Source organism: Bos indicus, chromosome X (assembly GCF_029378745.1).
Source record: "Bos indicus isolate NIAB-ARS_2022 breed Sahiwal x Tharparkar chromosome X, NIAB-ARS_B.indTharparkar_mat_pri_1.0, whole genome shotgun sequence".
In the NCBI taxonomy this organism is placed as follows: domain Eukaryota; kingdom Metazoa; phylum Chordata; class Mammalia; order Artiodactyla; family Bovidae; genus Bos; species Bos indicus.
In genome coordinates this window covers 144926489-144947924 of record NC_091789.1, presented here as the reverse complement: position 1 = coordinate 144947924, position 21436 = coordinate 144926489, and the positions used below count along the sequence as shown (strand labels likewise).

The 21436-nt window shown below is 54.2% G+C and overlaps 1 protein-coding gene across 7 annotated transcripts in view; it reads left to right on the top strand.

The window, feature by feature from the left end:
- SHROOM2 (shroom family member 2) overlaps positions 1–21231 on the top strand; it is a 141533-nt gene extending 120302 nt beyond the window's left edge. For 6 of the 7 annotated variants that reach the window (XM_070784573.1, XM_070784574.1, XM_070784571.1 and 3 more), the window contains 4 exons: positions 4336–4857; positions 6645–6816; positions 16126–16398; positions 18392–21231. In XM_070784573.1, the coding sequence (XP_070640674.1) occupies positions 4336–4857; positions 6645–6816; positions 16126–16398; positions 18392–18658 (1234 nt within the window). In that variant the 3' untranslated portion in view covers positions 18659–21231. The remainder of the gene's footprint in view (positions 1–4335; positions 4858–6644; positions 6817–16125; positions 16399–18391) is intronic. The other variant, XM_070784572.1, reaches the window with a different exon arrangement.
- Positions 21232–21436: the final 205 nt, after the last annotated feature.

Here is a 21436-nt window from a genome sequence, read left to right as displayed (position 1 = left end):
CTGCAACTGCCGGAAGGTCCCGTGCATCCTTCCTGGATGTGAACATGTGCCCCCGTCTCGCCCCGCCCCCTGGCGGCCTTGACCCTGCTCCGCATTCTGGCAGCTGGGACTAAAACGGAGAGGACCCCCACGACCTCCCACCCCCTCCAGTGGTCACTTGGATTTTTAACTTGCTGTGGACTTTCCGGCCCCCCAAGGGCCAGAGGGTCAGCATGAGGGTCACAGTTCACTTGCTCAGTCGTGTCTGACTCTTTGAGACCCCATGGACTGTAGCATGCCAGGCCTCCCTTTCCATCACCAACTCCTGGAGTTTACTCAAACTCATACCCACTGAGTCAGTGATGCTATGAAACCATCTCATCCTCTGTCATCCCCTTCTCCTCCCACCTTCAATCTTTCCCAGCGTCAGTGTCTTTCCCAATGAGTCGGCTCTTTGCATCAGATAGCCAAAGGATTGGAGTTTCAGCTTTAGCATCAGTCCTTCCAATGCATTTTCAGGACGGATCTCCTTTAGGATGGACTGGTTGGATCTCCTTGCAGTCTAAGGGACTCTCAAGAGTCTTCTCCACCACCACAGGTCAAAAGTTAATGACAATGCAATACAACCTGTTGCTCCATTGCACCCTGTGGGGCAGGCTGCTAGCACCCTGGACAGCGCAGAGTATGGCTGTTCCATTGTCCCAGGAAAGTTCTGTCGAGTCTTGACTCTACCCGTTTGAAATGCTTGCCTTTTGGTGGTGCTGGGTCTTCCCTGCGGTCACGCTTGCTTTCTCTAGCAGCAGCGAGCAGGGGCTTCTCTTGTCATGGAATTCGAGCTCAGTAGTTGCCTCGTCCCGGCTTTGTCTCTCCAAAGGATGTGTGATCTCTGTGGACCAGGCTTCGAACTCGTGTCTCCTGCATCAGCAGGTGGATTCTTTTACCACTGAGCCACTGGGGAGGTCCCTGAACTTTATTTTACCCCCGAAGACAGTGCCACATGGACGTTAACTGATAGCATCCTGTTTCCCCATGGATGGAGCTACAAGTACAGCTTATCTGGGGGTCAGCATCGCCCTCAGTCATTCTGAATGCAGCTGGCACTTAGAGATCCTTTTTACTGGTCACATTGAGGAGCTCTGAAAAGGAGGAGAAATGATGCTGTGGTTTGAGTGGAGGGTGGAGTTTGTGGGAATGTTGTCGATGAGCTGACGTGGGCCTCTTGGTCCTCGGGCCCTGGTCTGGGACTTGGGTTCCTCTGAGGAACGTGGGTGAGTGTTTGCTCAGTACTCCTGACCTCTGTTGACTTTAGGAAGTTGGGAGGGGGTGTTTCATTTTCTTTCTTGCCCCGAGACAGTGTGGATTTTCTCACTCTTGTCTTTTCCAAGAGTCTGAGAGGAGTTTCCACAAGCAGCAGCAGTACTTCTTGACAGTACCGAGTGGGGGCGTCTTGACGCATCCACTGGTCTCCTGTCTTGTATGTCATTTTTGGGGACCACAGAGGTTTTCTTGAACCAGCGTCCTTTGCTGCGCTGGCCATTGTAGAAGGCCGGGTTCTGGTCAAAGGAGCACAGTGATGGGGCAGATGGTAACCATGCCACTCAGGAGTTTCCTACCAAGAAAGGTGGCTTACCCTGTACCGAGTTCAGTGTCCCCGTCCCCAGGGCCGATGTTACAGGTTGGTGGCAACCTGAGAGAGTGGAATGCCTTTGAGATCCACCATGAACTCTGAGCCAGGGTTCATGAATGGAGACCTGCTCCATGCCCGTCATCAACTACCAACCCGACGGGGAGTAAAACACATCGGACAGGGCGTGCAAGCTGCCTGGTGCTTGTGCAGAGCTCGGAGACGCTCGGGGCTCCCCTGGTGGCTCAGACGGGAAAGAGTCTGCCTGCAATGTGGGAGATGTGGGTTTGATCCCTGGATCGGGAAGATTCCTCCCAGAAAAGGAAATGTAACCCACTCCAGTATTCTTGCCTGGAGAATCCCATGGATAGAGGAGCCTGGCGGGCTACAGTCCACGGGGTCGCAGAGAGTCGGACGCGACTGAGCGACTAACATAGACAGACACAGACACCCGTCTTTTGTCTGTGTGCCTGCTGACTGAGTGCTGCCTCATCTCCCTCCATATCCCATATCTCTCCCCTTGCAGTTACCTCTACCTGGGGAGCCAGCCAGGGCACAGAGCAGCTCCTTTGTCCTGAGACACGCCTGCTCGAATTCAGCAAGCGGGTTGTGCAGTCTTGTTGTGTGCCAGTCCAAGGCAGGGATGCAGAGAGCAGGAAAGTGCAGCCTTCCCACCCTGGGGGGATTTTAGAGAGTAGTCACTCGCTCAGAATAAAAAAATGCATCCACTCTGGTTCTGAAAGCGGGAAGCTTCCTTTGAAATCTTGGACATTCTGAGGTTGGTTTATGTGTTTGCTACAAGGTGGGGACCCTGCCCAGCAGCAGGTGCGAGCCTGAGATATGACGGCTCACAAAAGCATTGGCAGGAGTTTTCCTGGAGCCTGTTTGTGGGTTTGGAGTGTGTGTGTCTGTGAGGAGGGACCCAGGAGGACCTCTTCAGGGTCATTGAGTCACCTCGGGCATCTCAGGCTATGAGAATCTGCCCGTGGGCGGTGTGGTTTATCAGACTTAGGGTGGCATGCCAGGGGCTTCCCTCATAGTCAATAAAGAATCTGCCTGCAATGCAGGAGACCTGGGTTCCATCCCTGGGCCAAGAAAATTCCCTGGAGGACGGCATGGCAACCCATTCCACTATTCTTTCCTGGAGGAATCCCAGGGACAGAGGAGCCTGGAGGGCTACAGTCCACGGGGTCGCAGAGAGTCGGACATGACTGAGTGACTAGAGAGAGTGAGACAGTGGCATGCGGGCTGAGGACTCTCTCGGGACTGGGTGCTGCTGGGGACCGGGCCCTCTGGGCAGAACCATCCAGACTCACTTGGATGGAGCCTGGACAGTGGCCAGGGCCCAGCCCACACTGCATCCTCCACCCCCCCCGGGTCCTGCTTCTCGGCAGGAATGGATGCAACCGGGGCTGTAAGGTCTGGTCTGCTGTGTGGTTTGTCTTTATGTAGAGGGAGCAGCGGAGATGGCAATGGCACCCCACTCCAGTACTCTTGCCTGGAAAATCCGTGGACGGAGGACCCTGGTGGGCCACAGTCCATGGGGTCGCTAAGAGTCGAACATGACTGAGCGACTTCACTTTTACTTTTCACTTTTATGCACTGTAGAAGGAAATGGCAACCCACTCCAGTGTTCTTGCCTGGAGAATCCCAGGGGTGGGGGAGCCTGGTAGGCTGCCATCTATGGGGTCGCACAGAGTCGGACACGACTGAAGTGACTTAGCAGCAGCAGCAGCAGAGGGAGCAGCTCATCAAACTTCCTGAACGTGGAAGTCTGCATGGGTTTCAAGAGGAGAGGTAGTTGTGATCAGGAATGACCTGGAAAACCTGCTTTGTCAGAAAGGGTATCACAGGCTGCAGAGGATTTGTTTCTAGTGCTTTGTTTTTTTTTTTTTTTTTTCCCCAATCAAGTTTCCCCACAAAACGAGGGCTGGTGTGGAGATGTAAATACATGCTGAGTAGGGCTTCCCTGGTGGCTCAGCTGGTAAAGAATCCTCCTACAACGTGGGAGACCTGGGTTTGATCCCTGGGTTGGGAAGTTCCCCTGGAGAGGGGAAAGGCTACCCACTGCAGTGTTCTGGCCTGGAGAATCCCATGGACTGTGTAGGCCAGAGGATCTCAAAGAGTCGGACTTGCACTTTCACTTTCACTCACTCCAGTATTCTTGGGCTTCCCTTGTGGCTCAGATGGTAAAGAATTCGCCTGCAATGTGGGAGACCCGGGTTCGATCCCTGGGTTGGGAAGATCTCCTGGAGAAGGAAAAGTCTATCCACTCTGATATTCTGGCCTGGAGAATTCCATGGACTGTATAGCCATGGGGTCGCAAAGAGTTGCACACGACTGAGCGACTTTCACTTCACTTCACTAAGTCACTAGTAGGTGGGGAGGGTTTCTATGCGTGGAGGGAAAAGCATGCAATGAAGAGGGGTCTTGCCTATGTTTTCCTGCTTGGGTGCAATGCTGGAATTTTCCTTCTCAAGTTGAACACCTTGAGGCAGAGGAGGGTCAAGAGACCCAAGTTGAGGGGCCAGGGGCAGGAACTCCTAGATCTTGTCTCCCCAATCCTGGAACCTGTGACCTGCATGGGCCCATCTTTTGAGCTGGGCTTCCCTGTCTGGAAGGCCCCCCCTCCCCCCACCGTGGGACCAGCTGATTGGCTCATCTGAGTTCTGATCATTGAGCCGTGCCTGGGGCCACGACGTGTCTCCAGAGGACGACCCTTGTCTTGGCAGAATCGAGCGGGTGATGGACAACAACAGCACGGTGAAGATGGTGCCCATCAAGATAGTGCATTCGGAGAGCCAGCCGGAGAAGGAGAGCCGCCAGGCACTGGCCCGCGTCCCCGAGCCACCGCCGCTGCCCCGGGGCCTCGAGCGGGACCAGATCAAGACGCTCAGCACGTCTGAGCAGTCCTACTCACGCTTCTGCCCCTACAGCCGCCAGGGTGCCGAGCCCCAGCCCGCCACCGGCGCCCTGGGGCCCCCCGCCAAGGAAGGCCGGGCCTCCCCTCCTGTGCTCAGCTACGTGAAGGCCAAAGACAGGACCGCCGACGACCTCAAGTCAGAGGAGCTGGCCCGCGAGATCGCGGGCAGGGATAAGTCGCTGGCGGACATCCTAGACCCGGGCGTGAGGATGAGAACCACCATGGACCTCATGGAGGGCATCTTCCCCAAAGACGAGCACCTCCTGGAAGGCGCACAGCAACGGAGGAAGCTGCTGCCCAAGGGGCCCTCGCCCAGGACGGCGGAGGAGAGGTGAGTACACCACCCCACCCACCTCCGCCCCTGTCCTTCCCTGAGTGCGGTTCTAACCTTTCTGGGGCCCGTGACGTCAGTTGGGCAAAGAGGGAAAAGCCATGTTTCTAGCAATGCCCATGGGGCTTTTTCTCTGCTGTCTGCCCTTGGGACACTTGGCAATGTCGGAGACGCTTCTAGTTGTCGCCCCTGGGTGAGTGGAGGTCAGGGATGGTGCTCATCAACCTATGAGGCACAGGACGACCCCCCACCCCAACAAACAGCGGTCCAAGGCCAAAGGTCACTAGTGCTGAGGTGCAGAGGCTTGTTACAGAGAAGTGAAAGCTGAGGCTACGGAGGATATGTGTTTACACAAGAGGCCTTCTGTTATGTATTTAGCTGAGGGGGTGAATTTGCTGTAATTCGGTCGCACAGAGTCGGACACAACTGAAGCGACTTAGCAGCAGCAGCAGCATTCTGTATAGAGGGCTGGGGAGGAGCTTCCCTGGTGGCTTAGATGGTAAAGAATCCACTTGCAATGGGGGAGACCTGGGTTTGATCCCTGGGTTGGGAAGATCCCCTGGAGAAGGGAATGGCCACCCACTCCAGTATTCTTGCCTGGAGAATCCCATGGACAGAGGAGCCTGGCGGGCTACAGTCCGTGGGGTCGCAAACAGTGGGACATGACTGAGCTGCTTTCACTTAACATTCACATTTGGAGGCTGGAAGTCACAGATGGCAGTGACATTTCTTGCTTGTTGTTACGACCGGAGATATTATCATTTCAGAGTACTCCAGGGGATCTTTGGTTGGGAAGATCCCCTGGAGAAGGAAATGGCCACCCACTCCAGTATTCTGACCTGGAGAATCACACAGAGCAGCCTGGTGGGCCACACTCCCCGGGGGTCGCCAAGAATGGGATGCGACTGAGTGACTAAGAGTTTCACGTGTTTCGTTCTGTAAAGGACCCTCTCTAGCCTCTTGTATTCAGTCACCTGCCCACAAAGGTGCACCTGCTTACATCTGTCCTGTTGGTGCACATGGTCTCGGTGAGCATCGCTGATCGATAGTAGGCAGGAGCACGAATGTCGTGTAGCAGACAGGGGCTCAGAGGCCGCAAATGTGGCTGCTGGTGGAAGGAAGCCCAGTCAACTTGGGGCCTGTGGCCACACTTAGAGTGGCAACAGACAGCTCCCCATATACCTCAGGCTCCCCGAGAAAATGATCTGTGCCCTCCTCCCCCGCAGGTGGGGCTTTGGGTACCATTGGCAGGGGGTTCTAGTTCTCGGTGGCTTCCCTGGTAGCTCAGACTGTAAAGCATCTGCCTGCAATGTGTGAGACCCAGGTTCGATCCCTGGGTTGGGAAGATCCCCTGGAGAAGGAAATGGCATCCCACTCCAGTATTCTGGCCTGGAAAATCCCATGGACAGAGGAGCCTGGGGGGCTACAGTCTGTGGGGTTGCTAAGAGTCAGACATGACTGAGCAACTTTGTAGTTCTGGCCTCAGCACCTGCCCTTTCCACACTTTTGTTTGCTTGGTTGATTGATTTTTTTGGCATACCCCCTAGCATGTGGGGTCTTTACTTCCCGACTAAGGGATCAAACTCTTGTCCCCTGCGTTGGAAGGCAGAGTCTTAGCCACTGGACCACCAGCGAAGCCCACTCTGTCCCTGCTTCTGCTGTCTCCTCTCTTCTGGCTCGTGTCCTTTCATCAGCCCCATGGTTCGCAGGTCCCAGCCCAGGTTTCAGGTGCGTCTATGGGCACATGATCGGAGCTAATGTGGACGTTCTGCTGTTTTGTTCCCTAGGAGGGAGGAGACCAGCGTGCTGGCAGCCGCACCCTTGGCCACCAACTCCGCCTACTACAGCACGTCGGCTCCCAAGGCGGAGCTGCTGATAAAGATGAAGGACCTGCAGGAGCAGCAGGAGCCAGAGGAGGACTCAGGCAGTGACTTGGACCACGACCTGTCAGTCAAAAAGGTAGGGAGGCCGAAATCCGGATGAGAACGTGCTGGTGGGAGGCCGATGGTGGCCCTCGGGTCCACCCCCAGCCTGGCCCTGCACCATGCACCATTTGTGTTGGGCGCGATGCTGACATTTGGGCCTGCGTGTGAAGCCTTTTGTGGAAGAGGCTTCTGTCCTAAGGAGGTCTCTCCACAGGACCTCTGTGCTGTCGCTCTGTCATAAGATCCAGTGTCAAGAGAACTTGGTGGCCACCAGTCTCTTTCATTTTAAGCTCAACTGGTAATAATGTCTCTTCTATCCCAGTTGAAACCCAAGGGGCTTAACTATATCACCTTCAGCAGGGTCCATACCGTCTCTGAGTACCAGTTTCAAATTCCTGTGATCAGGTAATAAATTCAACAGCAGGTCGTAAAGGGCTGTGTTAACCAAAAAGCAGCCCTTGTTCAACTCCAGAAACTAACCAGGCCCTTGGGGATACAGCAGCAACACGCAAATAGTCATTCCTTCCCTGAAGGCACTGTGTTTTTGCAGCACAAAAACAAACACACCATACACGGCCCACGGGCTACACCCGGCCCCCAACCTGCTGTTGTCAATAAAGTTTTATTTAAAGACAGCCAATTCATTCATTTACATACGGCCTCAACATATTGTATTACATATGGCCTTTACGTTTATGGTTCTGTTGTATTATATATGGTATTACATTTATGATACTATAAGTGATGTTGAGTAGTGGCTGTGTGGCCTCTGAAGTCTAAAATATTCACTGTCTGGCTCTTTACAGAAAATGTTTGCACACATATAATGTAATCGGTCAGAAAAGGAAAACAGTGAAGGCATACAGAGATAATAGGAGTGTGATTGTAGAGAAGGCTCTGATGAGGTCATGATGCAGAAAAACCTGGAGGGACATGAGGGAGTGTCCGGTTCTGTCAGGGACTGGGTTGGGGCCGGGGGCGGGGCCAGCACGTACAAAGGCCCTGGGGTAAGAGGTATGTGACATGTTGGGAAGGCAGCAGAGACCACTGGCTGGAACACTGGAAAGGAGGAGGGGCGGTTGTAGATGTAGGTCAGGGAGCCAGAGGGTGGACCAGGAGGCAGGGGGATGGGAGGTGAGGTCAGGGAGCAGTGGCTGAAGCTGTGTGCACAAGGAGGGAAGATGGAACAGGAGGTCAGGGCCTTGTGGCGGGAGCTCCATGGAGATTTGAGGGGCGAATTGGAGATAACAGTCTGGGACCTGTGGCTGCAGCTGTGTGGACAGGGGGGAAGATGATGATTGGAGAGGATGTCAGGAACTAGTGACTGGAGACGTGTGGATAAAGAAGAACAAGACTGGAGAGACGGTCAGGCTGCCTGAGCCGTAGCTTTGTAGATGAGGAGGGACGATTGGCCATAATATCGTAAGACAAGTGGCTGGACCCGTGTGAACAAGGATGCAGAGGTTTGGAGAGGAAGTCAGAGACCAGTTGGCTGGAGCCATGTGGACACGGAGCCGGAGGATTGGAAAGGAAGTTGAGGACCAGTGGCTGGAGGAAGAGGATTGTAGACAACTGTCAGGGACAGGGTGCCAGAGCCCTGTAATCAAGAATGAGGAGGATTGCAGTTCAGGTTGGTGACCACTAGATGGAGCTGTGTAGACAAAGGGGAATGAGACATAAAGTGAGTTGCTGGAGCTGTGTGGACAAGGATGATTGGAGATGTGGCCAGACCAGTGGCTGGGGCCTTGTGGACAAGGAGGAGAAGGACCCCAGAGGAGGTCAGGGACTTGTGTCTGGAGATGTTTCAACAAGCAGGTGGAAGGATTTGTGATCAATAGTCAAGGGGGACCAGTGGCTGCTGCTGTGTGAAGGGTGAGGCGGGTTGGAGATAAAAGTCCGGACAAAGTGGCTGGACCTGGGTGCACAAGGAGCAGAAAGGCTGGAGATGAAGTCAGCAAAAACGAGGCCAGACTTGGATTAATAAGGATTAGGAGGTTTGGAGATTTTTAAGTCAGGGACCAGGGGCTGGGGCTTTGTGACAAAGAAGAGACAGAATGGAAAGGCAATCTGGGACCAGTGGCTTGAGCTACTGGACTAGAAAGAAGCTTTGGCCTGAGGTCAGGGACCAGCAACTGGACCTTTGTGGACAAGGGGGAGGAATTTTGGAGAGGAGGTCAGGAACCAGTGAGTGGAACTGTGTGTATAAGGAAGAGCAGGATGGGAGAGAGGGATCAGGGTCCCATAGCTGTCACTATATAGATGAGGAGGGAAGATAAAGTCATAGACAGGTGGCTGGACCTGTGTGAACAAGGATGAGGGGGGTTTTTAGAGGAAATCAGGGACCTGTGGCTGGGACTGTGGGAACCAGGATGAGGAGGATTGCAGTTCAGGTCAGTGACCACGTGATGGAGCCGTGTCAGCAGAATGGAAGGGGTTTGAGAGACAAGGTTAGGGACCTTGTCAGTTGCTGTAGCTTGTATAGACAGGGAGGAGGACTCTTGTAGAGAAAGTCAGGGGACAGGTGGCTGGAGTTGCATTGACCTGGAGCGGGAGGATAGGAAGAAAGGCAGGGACCAATGGCTGGAAGCCCTCTGTACAAGGCTGACAAGGAGTGGAGGGGAAGTCGGGGAGCCGTGGTTGGAGCTTTGGGGACAGAGGAGGAAGTCTGGAGATGCACTCAGGTGGCCGTGCCTGATGCTGTTTGGTCAAGGAGGAGGAAGATAGGAGATGCAGTCGGGCCAAGGGTGGAGCTATGTGGACAAGGAGGAGGGAACACATAGACAATGTCAGGGACCAGTTGCTGGAGCTGTTTGGACATGGAGCAGGAGGATTGGAAAGGAAGCTGAGGCGCGGAAAGGAAACCAGTGGCTAGGTAGGCTCTCTGTCCAGGGAGACGGAGGACTGCGGATTAAGAAAGGCAGCAGTGGCTGGAGCTGTGTCTACAAAAAGGACAATTGGAGATAATGTCAGTGACAGGGGGCCACGCCTGTGTGAGCACGGATGCGGAGGTTTCAATTAATAACTCACAGACCACTGGCTGGGACTGCACTGGTGTGAATGAGGAGGAGTGCAGTTCAGCTCAGTTCAGTTCAGTCGCTCAGTCGTGTCCGACTCTTTGCGACTCCATGAACCGCAGCGTGCCAGGCCTCCCTGTCCATTGACAGCTCCTGGAGTTTACCCAAACTCATCTCCGTTGAGTCGGTGATGCCATCCAGCCATCTCATCCTCTGTCAACCTCTTCTCCTCCCACCTTCAATCTCTCCCTACATCAGGGTCTTTTCCAGTGAGTCAGTGCTTTGCATCAGGTGGCCAAAAGTGTTGGAGTTTCAGCTTCAGCGTCAGTCCTTCCAATGAACACTCAGGACTGATTTCCTTTAGGATGGACTGGTTGGATCTCCTTGCAATTCCAGGGACCCTCAAGACTCTTCTCCACCACAGTTCAAAAGCGTCCATTCTGTGGCAGTGCGAGTCAGTGACCACCAGATGAAGCTGTGCTGCTGCTGCTGCTGCTGCTGCTAAGTCGCTTCAGTCGTGTCCGACTCTGTGCGACCCCATAGTCGGCAGCCCACCAGGCTCCCCCGTCCCTGGGATTCTCCAGGCAAGAACACTGGAGTGGGTTGCTACTTCCTTCTCCAATGCGTGCAAATGAAAAGTGAAAGCGAAGTCGCGCAGTCGTGTCCGACTCTTCGCAACCCCAACGCCATGGACTGCAGCCTACCAGGCTCCTCTGTCCATGGTATTTTCCAGGCAAGAGTACTGGAGTGGGGTGCCATTGCCATCTCCGAGATGAAGCTGTGTAGACAGAGAGAAAGGGGAGTGAGAGGCAAGGTGAGGGACCAGTGGCTGGAGCTGCATGGACAAGGAGGAGAGGGGTTGGAGAGGAGATCATTGACTTGTGGCCGAAGTGTGGACAGGAAGCTGGAGAGGAGGTTAGGCAGCAGTGGCTTGGCCAGTGTTGAGAAGGCATAGGAAAGACTGAAGGACTTGTCTGGGGAGGTATGCGGACAAGAGGACGGAGACTGGAGGGAGTCAGGGACTCGTGGCTGTATCTTTGTGGACACGGACAAAGAGGATTGCAGATGAGGTCAGGGACTGGTCACTGGAGCCGCGTGGACTTGGGGCAGGATTGTAGAGGACGTCAAGGACAGGTGGCCGGAGATGTCTGTACAGGCAGGAGGACCTCCGGTGACAAAGTCAGGGACTGGTGGCTGGAGCTGTGTGAACGAGGATGAGCAGGACTGCGGTTCAGGTCAGCAACCACTACAAGGACCTGTGTGGAAAAGACAACGTGTTGTGGGAGACGAGGTCAGAGGCAATGCGTGGAGTTACGTGCACAGGGCGGTGGGTCTGTGAGGTCGCCAGGGACCTATGGGTGTGGCTTTTGTGAATACCAGAAGGTCAGGAACCATTGGCTGGAGCTGTGTGGACAGGGTTTGATAAGATGGGAAGGAGGGCCAGGACCAGTGGCTTTGAGTTATTGGAGATGGACTAAGAATAGATTATGGGCTTCCCGTGTAGCTCAGTTGGTAAAGAATCTGCCTACAATGCAGGATATCTGGGTTCGATTCCTGGGTTGGGAAGATGCCCCTGGAGAAAGAAATGGCAACCCACTCCAGTATTCTTGCCCGGAGAATCCTCATGGACTGTGTAGCCTGCCAGGTTCGTCTGTCCATGGGATTGCAAGAGTCAGACACGACTTAGCGACTAAACCAACACCAACAAGAATAGATTGGAGAGGTCAGAGGTATGTAGACTAGGGTGATGGAAAATTTGAGACAAGGTCAGCAACTTGTGCCTGGCTCTCTTTGCAGAGGAGGAAGAGGATGGTAGATGAGGGCAGGGACCAGTAAGTTGGAGCTGTGTGGATTCGGCACAGGAGACGCGCAGAGGAGGCCATGAAACATGGTTGGGGCTCAGTGTTCGGGGAGGAAATGATTCGTAGTCAAGGCAAGGACTGGTGGCTGGACCGCTGTGTGCAAGGATGAGGACAGCTGCACTTCGTGCCTTTGACCACTAGATGGCGATGTGGGGGGAAAGCGATGCCCATGAGAGATAAGGTGAGGGACCCTTGATGGGAGCTTTGTGTTCAAGGAGGAGGTTGATTTGACAGGTCGCCAGGGACCTATAGATGCAGCTCTGCAAACACAAGGAGTAGTCACGGAGCACAGTTAGGGGACCAGTGGCTGGAGCTGTGTGGACCAGCAGGAGGAAGATTGGAGAATAGGTCAGGCACTGGCCACGGAAGCTGTGTGAAGAGGGGGAAGAAAAAGGGGGGGAAGTTAGTCACACAGTCATGTCTGACTGTGACCCCAAGGACTGTAGCCAGCCTGGCTCCTCTGTCCGTGGGATTCTCCAGGGCAAGAACACTGGAGTGGGTTGCCATGCCCTTCCCCAGTAGATCTTCCTGACCCAGGGATTGAACCTGGGTCTCCAGCATTGCAGGCAAATTTTTTACCCACTGAGCCAGCAGGGAAGCCCAGCACAAGAGGGAAGGACTGGACATAAAGTCTGGGAAATAAGGCCAGAGCTGTGTGAAAAGGATGTGGCATTTTGGAGATGAGGTCAGGTACCAGTGGCTGGGATTGTGAGGACAAGGATAAAGAGGAGTGCAGTTCAGGTCAGTTGAATCAGTTCACTTACACAGTCACATAGACGAAAAGGAATGGCAATGCTGGACAGTGCTGTGTAGACGAAAGGAGTCGTGTATGGATTTGAGAGCTGGACTGTGAAGAAAGCTGAGCACCAAAGAATGGATGCTTTTGAACTGTGGTGTTAGAGAAGACTCTTGAGGGTCCCTTGGACTGCAAGGGGATCCAACCAGTCCATCCTAAAGGAGATCAGTCCTGACTGTTCATTAGGTAGGACTGATGCTGAAGCTGAAACTCCAATACTTTGGCCACCTGATGCGAAGAACTGACTCATTACAAAACACCCTGATGTTGGGAAAGATTGAGGGCAGGAGGAGAAGGGGACGACAGAGGATGAGATGGTTGGATGGCATCACCGACTCAATGGACATGAGTTTGCGCAAGCTCCGGGAGTTGGTGATGGACAGGGAGGCCTGGCATGCTGCAGCCCATGGGGTCTCGAAGAGGCAGACATGACTGAGCAACTGAGCTGAAGGGTGAGGAGGTTTGCAGTTTAGGTCAGTGACTTCAAGATGGAACTGTGTGGAAAAGAGGAAGACTGATGAGAGAGGAGGTCAGGGACCTGTTCCTGGCCTTGTGTGTGGACAAGGAGAAGGGGGGATTTGTGAGTGGCCAGGGACGTGTGGGTGCAGCTGTGTGAACACGATCAGGAATGGATGGGGGTTCAGGGACCAGTTCCTCGAGCTGTGCTGACTCGGAAGGAGAGGACTGGAGATGAGTTCAGTGACCTGTTGCTGGAGCTGTGTGGACAAGGAGGAGGACATCTGGAGAAGAGATCGGGGACCAGCGGCTGGAGCTTTGGGAACACGAGGTGGGAGGATCAGAAAGCAAAGTCAAAGACCAAGTGGCTAGGGCTCTGTACCAGGAGGAAGACGATTGTGTGGGAGGACAGGGACCCATGGCTAGAACTCTCTGTACAAGGAGGAGCGCAGATAAAGTCAGGTTCCAGTGCCTGGAGTGGTGTGTTCAAGTGGAAGGAAGGCTGCAGATGAAGTCAGGGAAAGGTGGCCGGATCTGCGTGAAGGAGGATGGGGAGGTTTGTAGATGAAGTCGGTCGGGGGCTGTGTGGACAAGGATCAGGAGGATAGCAGATAAGGTCAAGGATTCATGGTTGGAGCTGTGCAGACCAGGGGCAGAGGACTGAAAGAGAACTCGCCGACCCTTGGTGAAAACTCTGTGTCCGAGGAAGAGGAGGCTCGCAGATAAAGTCAGCCACCAGTGGCTGCAACAGGGCGTTACAAGTAGGAGGAGGTTTTGAGATAAAGTCGGGGACAGGCAGCCCGACCTGTGTGAACAGTATGGGAAGGCTTGTTGTACATTAAGGCAGGCCCCAGCGCCTGGGACTGTGTGGACAAAGATGAAGAGGATAGTAGTTGAGGTCAGAGACCGCTAGTTTAGCTGTGTAGACAGACACCTAGTGGGGTGGGGTTGGGGGGTGGGGGGCGGGGTTCCCAGGCAGCTCATTGGTAAAGAATCCGCCTACCAATACAGGAGGCACAGGTTCGATTCCCGGGTCTAGAAGATCCCCTTAAGTAGGAAGTGGTGACCACCTCCAGTATTCTGGCTGGGGAAACCCCGTGGACGGAGGAGCCTGGCGGGCTACAGCCCATTATTCAATGGCAATGCGTTGGACGTGACTGAGCACGCACACAGGCTTACAGGCAGTGAGGGATGAGGCTGGAGCTGCGTGAACACAGAAAAGGATTATCGGGGTGGACTATTCCGGGATCAGTGGTTGGACCTGTGTGGACACGAATGGGACAGGGTTGCAGAGGGCAGGGACTTGTGGCTGAACGTCAGAGGAATGACTGGAGATGAGATCGAGGGGCATGGGTTGTGTCTGGAGGTGTGTTGACAGGGAGGAAGAGGACTGCACATCAAGGCGGTGGACCAGTGCTGGAAGCTGTGTGAACAGGGAGGAGGCGGCTTGCATGTAAGGTCATTGACTACCAGGTGCAGCTGCGTAAACGAAGGGGGCTGGGAGATGTGCTCAGGGACTTGAGGTCAGGGAGCGGTGCAGACAGGACGAGGAGAGACGCTGGGAGAGGAGGAGGTCAGGGACCAGTGGCTGGGATGTGTGGACAAGGAGGGTTGGAGGCCCATCAGGGACCCGTGATGGGCATTTGTGGGGGGAAAAAAGGAGTAGGATGGCAGTGTTGAACTCCCGGTGTCATCCCGCAGATTCCTTCTGGCTTTTTCCATATCGTAATGTGTGTGTTTCCACGCCACTTTCTCCATTAGTCCCACCATCCTTCCCCCTGCCCATCTGTTCTCTATGTGTCTGCATCTCCACTGCTGCCCAGCAAATAGGTTCATCAGTATCATCTTTCTAGATTCTGTATATATGTTAATATATATTTGTTTTTTCTGATTTACGTCACTTAGTGTAGTAGGCTCCAGGTTCATCCACCTCATTAGAACTGACTCAGAGGTGTTCGTTTTCGTGGCTGAGTGATATTCCACTGTGTATATGTACCACGGCTTCTTTATCCATCCATTTGCCGATGGACGTCTAGGTTGCTTCCGTATGCTGCTGCTGCTAAGTCGCTTCAGTCGTGTCCAACTCTGTGCGACCCCATAGACGGCAGCCCACCAGGCTCCTCTTTCCCTGGGATTCTCCAGGCAAGAATACTGGAGTGGGTTGCTATTTCCTTTTCCAATGCATGTGTGCATGCTAAGTTGCTTTAGTCATGTCCGACTCTGTGCGACCCCGTAGACGGCAGCCTACCAGGCTCCTCTGTTCACAGGATTCTCCAGGCAAGACCACTGCAGTGGGTTGCCATTTCCTTCTCCACCCATGTGCTGCTGCTGCTGCTGCTGCTGCTAAGTCGCTTCAGTCGTGTCCGACTCTGTGCGACCCCATAGACGGCAGCCCATTAGGCTCCTCTGTCACTGGGATTCTCCAGGCAAGAACACTGGAGTGGGTTGCCATTTCCTTCTCCAATGCATGAAAGTAAAAAGTGAAAGTGAAGTCACTTAGTCGTGTCTGACTCTTAGCGACCCCATGGACTGCAGCCTACCAGGCTCCTCCGTCCATGGGTTTTCCAGGCAAGAGCACTGGAGTGGGGTGCCGTTGCCCTCTCTGACCCATGTGCTAGCTATTGTAAATAGTGCTGCAGTGAACAGTGTGGTACGTGTGTCTTTTTCAGTCATGCTTTCGTCCAGGGTATATGTCCAGTACTGGGATTTGCTTGATCATATGGTTGTTTTAGTCCTAGTTTTTTTTTTTTTTTTTTTTTAAGAAATCTCCATATTGTTGTCCATAATCGCTGTACCAATTTACAGTCCCACTAACAGTGCAAGGGAGCTTCCCTCGTGGCTCAGCTGATAGAGAATCTGCCCACAAGGCAGGAAACCTGAGTTTGATCCCTGGATTGGGAAGATCCCCTGGAGCAGGGAAAGGCTACCCACTCCAGTGTTCTGGCCTGGAGAATCCCATCGACTGCATAGGCCATGGGGTCCCAAAGAGTCAGACACAGCTGAGCGACTTTCAGTTTCAAACAATGCAAGAGGGTTTCGCTTTTGTCCACAGCCTCTCCAGCATTTATTGCTTGCAGATTTTTTCGATGCTGGCTTGACATTTGTTCATGCGCAACAAGCTGCTGACGGGCCCGCAGGCCAGGAGGTGCGGGCGGGTGCAGGGGGTTGCCCAGGTCAGCAGGGCCGTGACTGAGTCCCACACGCTGTACCCACAGCAGGAGCTCATTGAGAGCCTTGGCCGCAAGCTGCAGGTGCTGCGGGAGGCGCGGGAGAGCCTGCTGGAGGACGTGCAGGCCAACAGCGCGCTGGGCGACGAGGTGGAGGCCCTGGTCAAGGCCGTGTGCAAGCCCAATGAGTTTGACAAGTTCCGCATGTTCATCGGGGACCTCGACAAGGTGGTGAACCTCCTGCTGTCGCTGTCCGGCCGCCTGGCCCGCGTGGAGAACGCCCTCAACAACCTGGACGACAGCACGCCTCCGGGCGATCGGGTACTCCCCCCGAGGCGGGATGGATGGATAGGGGGTAGGGCCCGCGGGGTGCGGAGTGAACGCCTGGAAGCCTCGCTGGGCTGGCTGTCCAGCTGGTCGCAGAAGGTCTTCTTCTCTCTGGCTCTCATCCTTCTCATAGTGGGGGGTCACCCCGAGATTCCCCGAGTTGTTCAGTTACCCGGTTGGGTCTGACTCTTTGGGACCCCATGGACCGCAGCACGCCAGGCCTCCCTGTCCATCACCGTCTCCCTGAGTTTCCTAAACTCACGTCCATCAAGTCAGTGATGCCATCCAACCATCTCATCCTCTGTCGTCCCCTTCTCCTCCTGCCTTCAATCTTGCCCAGCATCAGGGTCTTTTCCAGTGAGTCAGTTCTTTGCATCAGGTGGCCAGAACATGCTAGCATTATTTTATACATTCAGACTCATGTCCATTGAGTCGGTGATGCCATCGACAGGCTTATTAGTTAGCATCGGGGACACTGAAGGAGTCCCCCACCAGGGACTGTGCGTGGACTTCCTGGGCCCTGAACCTTCACTGTGTCCCTCGGGGTCTGCACATTAGGTCCACGCTGGGCATGCTTGATGAGCTTCACCTTCCTAGAACCGGAGGCCGTGGTGGTCCATAGCCGCCTCCAAGTTCATTGTAGGGGCCCGGCCTCCACTGTGAACAGCCTTGGGGGAAACTGTCAATGACAGGTGCTAAGGAGGGCAAAGAGGCAGCGTCCGGCTGTGGGAGGCTCCCCGTCTTTCCAGATAGAAAGTGGGACACGTGGGCCAGACATGGACGCAGGACGCCCTCCCTCCAATCAGGAGCTTGTAGTCTCCAGGGATGCCAACTGATCTCTGTAGCCCTGTTTGGAGAATCAACTGAGGTCTCTTTGTCTTTTGGTTGGAATTAATGAATTGCAGTTAATCCTACTCTCACTCATACTGGCAGGTCAGGGTGTCCTTTAGCAAGGGGCAGGCGGCCCTGAAAGGTGGTGCAGGCCACTGATACTTCCCAGGCTCCGGACCAGGGAAGCAGTTTCTGTTTTTACCGCGCCCCCACACCCACACTACCACGCCCACCAAGCAGCAGCCCTGTGCCTCTGGCCTCTCCTTGGGGCCCCTCCACCCCCGTGATGCTCCGACAGGGCTTGGGGAGGCCATTCGGGTCACCAGGTGGCGGAGGAACGGGAGACTCTGCTGGCGTCGGAAACTGGGACCGAGGACTGGGCGTTCCCTTGAAGTGCATCAGCCGCCACGTGGAGACTGTTTAATACCGTTCCTCGCTCCCTGCCTTGTTTTCACAGCAGGTTACGTACGGGAGCCCAGGGACTGTAGGTGTGCACCCCAATCTAGGAGTGGGGGCGTCTGTGTACCCCAGAGTAAGGAGCCAGGGCAGCTATGCGGCCCACCCACCCCAGCCTCCGCCTCGTTTTCCAGCCCCTTGTCCTCCTCACCGTCCGCCTCTCCTGGGGCCAGAAGGGTTTCGCAATCCTGCCCTGGGCGATCTCTTTAAATGCACTGCTTTGACCCACTTTGCCCCCATCTGCTGTGTTGTCAGGGAAACGCCTTGGGCGCACAAAGGTCCCCCCCACCCTGCGAGTCCTTCGCTGCCTGCGCGCGTCTCCGTTTTGGACTTTTCCGGGCGCGAATGGCTCTCATGTTCCTCCGGGTATATCTAGGAACCTCGTGGCGAGGGGGCGGGGGATGTATCTGGGTGCCTCCTGCAGGGGTATATCTGGGTGCCTCCTGCGAGAGTGTATCCCGGTGCCTCGTGCGGGGGTGTATCTGGGCGCCTCGTGCTGGGGTATATCCGGGTACCTCATGCGGCGGTGTATCTCGGCACCTCGTGGGGCAGTGTATCTGGGCGCCTTGTGGGGGCGGGGGTGTATCCCGGCGCCTCGCTGTGCAGGCGGTGGGAGGCTCTGGCCAGCCTCCCCGCGCTGCCCCCCCGTTTCCCTCCCCGCTGGATCCCCAGCAGGCTTGTGTGTCTTCTGTCTGTCCAGCAATCCCTGCTCGAGAAGCAGCGCGTCCTGATCCAGCAGCACGAAGACGCCAGGGAGCTGAAGGAGAACCTGGACCGCCGGGAAGGCATCGTCTTCGACATCCTGGTCAGCTACCTGGGCCCCGAGAGCCTGGCGGACTACGAGCACTTCGTCAAGATGAAGTCGGCGCTCATCATCGAACAGCGCGAGCTGGAAGACAAAATACACCTGGGTGAGGAGCAGCTGAAGTGCCTCTTGGACAGCCTGCAGCCCGAGAGAGGCAAATGAGGGTGCACCCACCCCCCACCCCACCCGGCCCTCCCTGGAGGAGGAGGAGGATGCAGATGGGATTGGCGGAGTCATCAGCTCTGGTCCTGCGGATGCAGCTGAAAACCGCAGCCTGTATTTATGTCCTGTTGATGGGGGTCGGGGGGTGGGGGGGTGTCCTCTCACGGCCAGGTGGCGGTCAGCAAAGCAATAACTTCCATGTGTGTGTTTGGGATGAGTTCTTTAATTCTTCGGTTCCCTTTTGGAATGCTGAGTAGAGCGGCTCCCCCCACCCCTTCTCCGTGGTGGCCTGGAAGCGTCCCCACGTGGCGCGGGGGCTCGGGTGCGCCGTGCGCGCCTGCGCAACAGGGTCACCACGTGGCCTATGCCGGCAGTGCGTGCGGGCACTGAACCGCGTCCTCCGCGCAGGAAGAAATGAGTGTGTCTCTAAGAAGGTGCATGTGGGTTGAGGGTGGGGGGAGGTTCGCCTGGTGCACGAGCTGTCCTGTGGATCACGGGAGGCGCCGGAAGTGTTGCGCCTTTGGTTGTCTGTCCTGTAAGGATGACCCCTGACCCAGCAAAATAATGAGGATGAGCATTATTTATTAATGTGTTAGAAAGGAGAATAGTTGTCCATGCGGTTTAAAGACCAGCTGTGAAATGAGCTTTCAGCACGCTAGGTTCACTCATGGTGAAATCGCCACTTGCACAGTGTGCATGCTTTAAGGAAGGCGCACGCAGAAGGGACATACCGGCTTTTGTTCTTCTGGGATGGCACCCGTGTGCAAATGGTATTTCTCCTGCAAAGTGAGATTACCTGGCTGAAAGTGTCCGGAGGGTATGTGCTTGCAACGTTTTTGTTTTTTTTTTTCCCCTTAAGGCCCCTGAGATATTTTCCTCATTTACTTTCCCCTCCGCACCCCCCCCCACAGAACATTTCTTTGTGTCCTGATTGTATTTCTGTGTCTATATGATTGTGGATTATAATTGGCAGCTCCTCTCTTGTTTCTTCTCTGGATTAGTTATGGCAGTGTCAAGGCCACATTTCCTCTAAGAACCCATGGTTCTGGCTTTCCAGAGGTCCCAGTGGGCCACACAACTCCCAGACCTGGTCTTTATCTGCCACAGAGTTGACCACTGTCTGTTCCCTGTTTTATCATTTGATATTGCAAGGTGGTCAAGAGAGTCTGTTCACTAAAGAAAACACTGGCGAGCTGTTGTTTTCCAGTGCCCGAGTCATGACTAGGAGAAGACAACTTGCAGATCCCGTGTGCTGCATTTGCATCCAGAATGTATAAAGATCTTTCCAAGTTAACAGTATGAAAACAGACAGCCCAGTTAAAACATGAGCCAGAGACTTAAATAGACACTTCACCAAAGAGGCTATATGCATGTCAGTAGGCCGCATAGGTGTTCAGCCTCTTGTGGCTTGGTTCTCACGGTCTGATTTTTAACCTGGTCATCTGTGTTCCGTCCCAGTTGGGTGAGATCCTGCATAATGGCGGGAGAAGCCCCAAGATAACTTCATGTTGGGGTGATAGTCAGAGATCAGATCACGTTACTCCTTGTTTCCTCTTATGCCTGTGAAAGGAGTTTTTCGACAGGTAGAAAGATAGCCCTTTGTCACCAGTGGCCGGCACCTTACCAAAGACAGAAGGACATAATGTCTTATTAAAGGACACTACTCCACACCCACGGAGCCAGAAGGACAAGCTGGACCGGCCGTGGTGATATCTCTGCAGCCCTGGGGGGAACCGACCTAGCAGGCTTCAGTGATGCTGGCAGTAAACATTCCTTGGCAGCCCACCCACGCCAAAGAAAAAGGCCTTTTTCTGCACTTTTTATTCTTCTTAAATTAAGCTGTTCCTGATTTGAAAAGACCCTCTTCTGCCAGTGAAGCATCGTCGTCCTCCTCATACGCTATGGTCACTTGCTGTGAAAATGGGTCATGGCAGAAAAGATAAAGCTGGCTGTCCATGGACCGCCCCCCTCCACCACCTTCCTCCCTTGGGGAGATAACCACAGTGATGTCAGTGTGTTTTGGTTTTCACAAAGCTTTCATCTGTGATTCTTGCCCTTGTCATACAGTATTGTGATCATTTTGATGATACATCTGTAAAATGTGAAAATAGAGTTTTTGCCTGTATCCAGCCTTTCAGTGTCTTTTGAGAACGTTGTCTTCTACATAGCAATACACAGGGCACTGGTGTCCTTTAAACGAAGCCCATAGAATCACAATGGTCCTGTCTATTTCCCCATCTGCCTCATAAATGTCTGGTGGTGGGGACATAGAGATTAGTGAGTCAGTGTGCACAACTTTGTGTATAGCTATATTACAGCATATGCAAACAATCTGGTGCTAATGTTTCTCCCATGGCATTCCTGGGTGGTGGCTGATGGCTCACCCCGGGTCATTGCTCAGCTGAGAAGTGCTCTCTGTATCTCGAGGTTGCAGTCAGGGGCCTTGCCGGAGACTTTGATCATGCCGCCCACCATGGAAGATGTGTACCAATTTCATGCTCAACACTTAACACTTACCTCTCAACAGATCATCCTGCTTGACCTTAATACAATAAATGGTGTCTTTCAGTGAATGGAGCGTGTCTTTGTCTTGCATCTTTTTTAAGAATTGGAACGTCCTTCCTGTGTGTCAGATCCTTCAGCCACTGATAAATCATGGGGTTGAATCTGTGTACACAGGTGTTTGACTGTTTCTGCCTGTTGAGTTCAGGCCAGTCAGTCTGTAGCTGGGGAAAAACATCAGAGACACTGGTTGTATCAGTCAGCTGTTGCCACAGC